Here is a 7,011-nt window from a genome sequence, read left to right on the forward strand (position 1 = left end):
CGACTTAGCAGCATGCCATCATTGTTGATTTATTCTATTTTGTTCCTAATGGGTTATAACCACTGCATTGCCCCACCTGACTCTACCAGTGGCTCTGCTGGGTCTGGGTATGTTGCACTAGAGCATACCCCAGTGCAGACACACTCGAGGACTATCCTGATTGCCTCTGCAGGTCCTCAGTGAAAGGTAAAATCCTCTTGCTTTCGCCACCCAATGTAAACACACATCTTTCATTCACTAAAAGCATCTCCTCCATAATGAGTCCTCCCACAAAGACCAGGCTCCAAAGGACAGCTGTCAGTCCCCTGCCTCCACGCAGGTGCTGTTGCTGGAGACCTTGAGAGTGGGTGGTGGGGCTGGAAGCAGCAGCTGGCTCCTCCATGAGCCCAGAGGTGCTGGGGCAGGCCCAGTGGCAGGCTAAGGCTGCTGGGGGGGCTGGCTCTGAGGCTTGATGTGGGGTCTCTGGATCCTCATCTGTAAAGAAGGGACAAGCCACACTGTTCTGTTGGTGCTGCTCTTTGTGACAAGCTCAACAGCACTGACACCAGTGCCAGCCAAAGCATCTGTGATGCTCTGGCACAAGGCACAGCTCATGAGCATCTTGAAGGCATAGGGCTAGCACATCTGCCTCCAGCCCATGACCCCCCATCCCGACCCCCCACAGGGACAATAACCCCTGAGTGTACCTGGACTAAGGGGTCAATGGGCTGGAGCTGCAGTTCCCAAAGACTTTCCATGGAGTGAGAGTAGGTGGGCTCTGCTTGCTCTCCTGACATTGTCAGAGCTGGAGTAGGGAAGATGATCAGAGGTCAAAGAAGACGGGGGTGAAGCAGAGCTGGTGTGAGGAGGTGTTGCATGCAGGGTTGTACTCACAGGAGAAGGGCCGTGGCCTCCAGAAGGTGTCCCTGGCCCTGGGAGGGGAGAAAAGAAAGGGGCTGACATGTCAGGGGAGGCTGGGAGAGCCCCTGCCTGATCTTGGCTCCTGACCAATTCTTTCTAGACAAATGTGAATGGCAGTGGAAATTATTTGGATGGCATTTAAATTAAAATGAAATAGAAAGCCTGTCTGTAATTGAGCACCAGGTGGGATGAGGAAGAAATGCAACTATTCCCTGATACGGGGGAAAAAGGGAAGCTAATATTCAACCCACTGATGTTATCGTACCTCTGAGCTGCAGAGGACTCAGAAAAGGTCTGAAGATGCTAAAAGATCACCCAGCCCACCCTCTTCCCCATGGCAGGCTCTCCCTGCCCAGGCCAGATGGGTCCCACCAGTGGTGGATCTTCCAGAGATGGATTTTCCACCAGTTTTTATTGCTGACACCCAACTTCCTTTCCCTGCTGCACCCACAGCACCCACCCCTGTGGTCCAGCTTATGGCTCACCCCTGGTGCTGGCGGCACTGCTGGCTGCCGAGGTGTGAGGCCAGGCAGACGATGGCGAGCAGGAGGCAGAGAAGAGCCAGGACTACCAGCAAGATGCTGAGGAAGCCGGTGAAGCTGATGGCCAGCTGCTCACACCGGGCACCAGCTGGGGAGAATATGGCGAAGGGCAGGCAGCTGCGGATAGGGACAGATGAGAGGTGATGCTGTGGGGAGAAGCAACAATGCCAGGTGGCTTCGTCCATCCCAGTGCTGCTGCTACCTGCAGGTGGGACCCTCGGGCAGGTGCTGGCACTGGCCACCATGCTGGCAGTAGCCCATCTTGCAAGGGGAGACGCAGACAAAGCCAACGGTCCCCACATAGTGGAGCTGGTATCCTTTGTAGCCGTACAGACCGCAGAGGAAATATTGTCTCAGCTCAGCCACTGTCACTGGGGAGGGAAAGCACGGATTCATCACCCCTTGTCTCCCTGAGCTGGATCCATGCCTGAGGACTGCTGCCCACCTGCCTTCCCTATGGTTGTTACATGAACCCCAGGGAATATAGGGTGATGAGGACAATGGGGACAGCGGGGTGCTCCTCCTGGGCTCCCCTGCAACTCACACTTCACCAGGTCACTGACGTTGTCCTGATGCAGGCGCTGGAAGAGGAGGTGGGTGCCTGCCTCCTGCTGTCCCCAGCGCCTGTTGAAGGCACCAATGATGGCCCCCGGCAGCTCCTCGTTCAGGAATTGGATGGTGGTGCCGCGGCTGTCATAGGTGAACTTGGACATCACAGCGAAGGTGAAGCCATTGTCTTCTGTCCTGCAGGGAAAAGATGGGGCTGCTGGCGGAGCTGTTGCTGCATCACAGAGTGACTGAGCCTCACCGTGTCCCAGTTTCCCCATTTGGGGTATGATAAAGAAGGAATGAGGCAGGAGATGGAAGATGCCATGAGGCTTGTGTCTCCAAGGGTTTACTGGCATCAGGCCTGGTGGGTGAAACTGCCCTTTGTGCCCCAAACCCCATGGCCCCATGCCCAGCCTTGCTTTGCTGGCTCTCTGGGGTGGGCATGGGGCTGCTCCACAGCTAACTCACATCTGGGTGATGTTGGTGTTGCTCTGGAAAGCCTTTGTCTCCAGGGAGCCCAGGACGGCTGAGACCTGTGGTGGAAGGAATGGAATTGCATTAGACAGAGGCTGAAGGGCAGTGTGGGCACTGTGGCCAAGCCCCAGTTGCTGCTCTGGCCTTCCATTCACACACTGAGGACCTGGCACACGGCTGCAGCCAGAATCACATGGCTGGTGCCACCTCCCTCCAGCCCCGTGGATCTGCTGGATCCCTGTGAATCTCACTGGAGGGGAGTGCGTGGAGGCATGGGCACCGCAAGCTGCCATGCTGCCTGGTGTGCCGGTGCATCCCCCTCCCCAAGCCCATCCCCTTCGGTGACATACAGTGCCATTGAGTTCCTCGGCAGTGGCGTTTTGCAGAGTCCTGACCTGCAGCCGGATGCTTCTCTGGGGCAGATCTGCCAGGGGGAAACACAGCAGTGGTTCTGCACCCCTGCACTGGGGTAAGCAGGGTTGGGGTTCACACCCACCGGGCACAGGCACCCACCTGCACTAGACAATGGCCGAAAATCCCCCCCTGCCACCAGGCAGCGCTGGTCGGTGAAAGCTGGGGGGCAGGCGCAGCTGGGAGTGCAGGTGATGGGGTGCAGGTGGCAGCGTCCCCCATTACTGCAGTATCCCATAGGGCAGGAGCGGGACCTGCAGGCTGAGCCACAGCCTGGGTCCTCACCTGCGGGATAGGGAGCGCAGGTCAGGTTGAGGCATGAGCCTGGCTGCAGAAGCAGAGCCCCAGTCCACTGAGCCATGCCCAGCTGCTCTGTAGCGCCTTTCTTGCAAGTTTCAGGTTTTGGGTTGGTTTTTTTTTTTAATGCATTAGGACTTTAAGTATAAATTCAGGTCCTCAAGTAAAAGCCCTGCACTTCCTCGTCCCAGCTGAAGCCTTTCACCCTTAGGAAATCCCAGCTTGCTGCATTAGAATAGGAGCAATCCCATCACTCACTCACCCTGCTAAGCCATCTGCAAAAAGGATTTATTTTAGCCCCCCCAACCTCTGCATGTGCATTTCAACTTTGATGGGATGAGATTTATTTTTTTTTCTCAAAGAGAAAAATTGCATGGGAAAATTTTCCCTTCCTAGCGGAATAGTGAGACCTGCAGCCTGGGAGCTTGAGCAGTGGCTGGATTCTGATCCCTTCTGTGAAGGACAGCATGGGCTTGTGTACAGAGCTCAGCCAGCTCCCTCTTCTCTCTGCCAGTTTGGGTCCCATGGGACCCCTCTTCCACTGAGGCCCAGGGGATAGTGGGGGTGAGAACTGAGCTCATACTCACCCTCCTTGCCAGCTGGGCAGGAGCAGGTGTAGCTGCCCACTGTGTTGGTGCACGTGGTGCTCCCTGGGCACGCTGTCCCCTGCGCGCACTCGTCGATATCTGTCAAGGCAATGCAGTGTGGCACCAGGAGAAGCACCTTGGTGGGGATCCCATGGGTGCCCCGGTGGCCATGGCAAGCCCTTATCACCTGAGCAGTGCCGCCCATCACCAGTCAGGCCATCTGGGCAGGGGCCACAGCCATCAAGGGAGTCACAGCGCACCCCAGGAAAGCATCCCTGGACACAAGGGTCTGGAGGGTCCTGGCAGAAGGGACCTGAGTAACCGCCTTCACACCTGCAGGCTGCCAACTGCAAGGGGACAGTGACATTGGCTTAGGGGACATGAGGAGGATGCATGGAAAGAGAAGACAGCTGTGGGGACAGACATAATGTGGCATTGGCTTTCCAGCACACTACCTGCAGGGAGGACCCCCCAACAGTGACGGTGTTGCTGTAATCATACTCCTGGATTCTGCTGCAGCTACAAAGTGTGAAGTGGAGCTGGAGGAGGGCAGAGAGGTTGTTGGACCCAACAGCCTCCAGATTGATGGTGAGTGGGGACATCCCACGGGGCTCCCATGTCAAGATGCCACTCTCTGCCAGGGGAGAGGTGGGAGTTAGAGAAGGTGGCAGTGGGCTGGTGGCCAAGTGTCCCCTCATCCCATCCCAGCTGCCTCATCGCTCCTTCCTTACCTGATATGTTGAGCTCTGGAGAGAGGTGTGGGACAAAGCGTGCACCCACCCCCGTGGCACGGTACTGCCTCCTGACCCTTTCTGTTCTGAAGGCTGTGAGTGATGGATCACCAGTGATGATGGGAGGGAAGGCATCTGAGGAAAGAGCAGCCCAGCACACAGCTGGTTGGTAGCTAAATGGCTTTGGCACCCCTTGGCTCTGAGTCCCTCCTGGTGAGGGCAGGAACCTAAGCAGATGCTGCCATGACTGCCCACTGACAAGGCCCTCGTGTTGCACAGCATGGTGGCATCTCCCAGGCCTGGAGACCAGCCAGCTGGGCAATGCAACTCTAAGACTTTGGTGACTTTTCTCCTGCCTCACATGGAGTAAGAAAGGAGAGGATGGGAGCAGGGCACTGCCCAGTTACCAAATTATGAACTCCTGGAGGTGAGGATCTGCTCCACTTACTGAGTACTGTCTTCTTCTGCTGGAAATTGGCTGAGAAGCTCTGGGTGGCCAGGCCCAGGGCCATGTCCCCAGTGCTCAGCGAATCATAGATGCACTCCTTGCTGCCATGGCACTGTGAGGCTGCCAGCTGGTACTGGCTTTCATTCTCCTGTTGCAGCCGAGACAAGAAGATGGGTGTGAAGCTCATTACCGGTAAGTCCAGAGGCTGAGCAAGCAGGCTGTGCTCTCCAACAGCCCCTGCAAGAGAGCACACCATGGATATGGCCTGAGTTTTTAAGGTTTGTTGTATTTTAAGGCTCATTTCCACAGAGCAGTGAGGAGACCAAAGGATTCCCTGACATCACTTTTGCTCAGGCAAGTGTCAAAATGCCTCCAGCCAAAGTGTAGCCAGAAGGTGCAGAGGAACAGAGGAATCATCAAGGTAGATCCCAAGCCTGAACATACAGGTCAAACCATAGCTGTAGACCTCCTCCTCGCTGCTGTTCACAGGGATGCTGGTACCATTTGGCATCTGGAAGTCGTCTGCAGGGTCATGGTCCCACACTCCTGATGGAGCATCACCAGAGGATTGAAGTCCCCCCAGGGCTGACCTCCTCTCTGGTGCTGGCCCATGTTTAGTTTAGACCCAGGGGTCCCTGACTTCATAAATATGCCAAGTCCCCACCCCCCAGTGTTTTCCCGTCTGCTTTAGGGTGAGAAGGGGACTTTACACTCTGGCTCTGCAGCAGTGCCACAAGTCCTCACCCAGGAGGCCCTTAGTGCTGTTGTGGTATTGATCAGGAAGGTTGCAGACCACACTGAGGATCCTGGAGGCAGCTGAGATGGAGATGGCAATGGCCCCGTCAAAGACAGCCATGACGGAGGAGGCATTGAGCAGCAGGACACCGGGGCTGTAGTACACCTCAGCACCCATGTCTGCAAGAGGAGAGCACAGAGAGATAGTCCACACAAGGCTGGAATCTGAAATGATGCCCCAGAGTGTGGGGAGGGGAATGCTATCCGTCCACCCTGGCTGAGTGGGGATGGGGACACTCATCACTCCTCCAGATACATTTAATGGCACAACCTGCTCACCTTGGGAATAGGAAAACTGGATGGTTTCGTGGTTCAGGAGGACTTGGATATCACCCTGGCTCCCCAAGGTCCATTCAACCTGCAAATCACAGCAGATGTCCTGATCACCCCCTCTGCTTGTCCCTTCCTGCCATTCCCACATGCTGGGGACACTTGAGCTACGCTCTGTCCTCCTCCAGCCCTGGCAGACAGGCTCAGCGCCAGGGGCCATTTTCCAGAGCTGGATGTGCTCTTCATTCCCTTTAGAAGCTCAAACTGATACCCAGGTTTCCTCTACTCACTGTTGTTGTGGTAGTGGAGATGTACTGGGCAGCAAAGGCCACGAAGTTGGTGGCCTGAGCCATGCCCGTCCGGGCCGTGCGCCCATGCAGCACAAAGCTGGTCTGGGCATCGCTAGCCAGCAGCAGGGCAAAGTCCCCAAGCCCATTGAAGGTGCAGGTGAGTCCATCCATAGTGGTGATGTGGGGGTCCCCAAAGGCACCAGCTGAGGTCCAAAGGACATGGAGCCATTTTGGGGGAAGGAAAATAAGCAAATGATGGTGTCATTGCAGGGAGGAGAGCAGCCTCTGGATGCTCTCCAGAGGGGATCTGTGTATGGCCATGCCACCCACCCAGTACCCTGGCACAGAGGAAGTAGAGCCCTGGGGACTCACCAGGGGTGGGTGGCACATATCCCTTGCAGCCAACCCTTGGTCTCTTCTCCGCAAACCTTGCACAGAACAGGGGCTTCCCAACACGCTGGCAGCACCAGTCGAATGCCTCCAGCTCCCCATCTGAGGGGTAAGGCAGCTGGGCACTGGGGGTGTCGGGGTTCCCACTGCGCCTGCAGAGCACTCAGTGTTTGGCATGTTTTAGGGTAAGGCAATGCGGGTGCCCACTTACCAGTGGCGGGGTGAACGGGGAGGGTCCATGCTCTCTCCTGCCAGCCTTCAAGCAAGCTCCCACCTCGGTACAGACATCTCACCCCCGCTCCAGCCGGGCTGGGGGATGCAGTGCGC

The 7,011-nt window shown here is 56.5% G+C and overlaps 1 protein-coding gene across 1 annotated transcript; it reads right to left on the bottom strand.

The window, feature by feature from the left end:
• Positions 1-802: 802 nt before the first annotated feature.
• On the bottom strand, positions 803-6,924 carry LOC104409951 (mucin-4-like). Its single transcript, XM_010019984.1, has 16 exons — positions 6,896-6,924; positions 6,667-6,836; positions 6,295-6,497; positions 6,014-6,092; positions 5,684-5,854; positions 5,384-5,485; positions 4,940-5,176; positions 4,216-4,394; positions 3,948-4,107; positions 2,979-3,149; positions 2,816-2,889; positions 2,460-2,524; positions 1,987-2,186; positions 1,645-1,813; positions 1,386-1,559; positions 803-911 (listed from the first exon to the last, which is right to left on the bottom strand). Exons 1-16 carry the CDS (start codon positions 6,922-6,924, stop codon positions 803-805), a joined length of 2,292 nt encoding a protein of 763 aa, XP_010018286.1.
• Between the last annotated feature and the right edge of the window lie 87 nt (positions 6,925-7,011).

Source organism: Nestor notabilis, unplaced genomic scaffold (assembly GCF_000696875.1).
Source record: "Nestor notabilis isolate BGI_N333 unplaced genomic scaffold, ASM69687v1 scaffold13658, whole genome shotgun sequence".
In the NCBI taxonomy this organism is placed as follows: domain Eukaryota; kingdom Metazoa; phylum Chordata; class Aves; order Psittaciformes; family Psittacidae; genus Nestor; species Nestor notabilis.

Coding starts and splice junctions, on each gene's coding strand:
- LOC104409951 (XM_010019984.1), bottom strand. CDS start 6,924: ATGGACCCTCCCCGTTCACCCCGCCACTG. Junction 6,498..6,666: donor ATATGTGCCACCCACCCCTG/GTGAGTCCCCAG, acceptor TTTGGACCTCAG/CTGGTGCCTTTGGGGACCCC. Junction 3,150..3,947: donor TGATGGGCGGCACTGCTCAG/GTGATAAGGGCT, acceptor GTGAGGACCCAG/GCTGTGGCTCAGCCTGCAGG.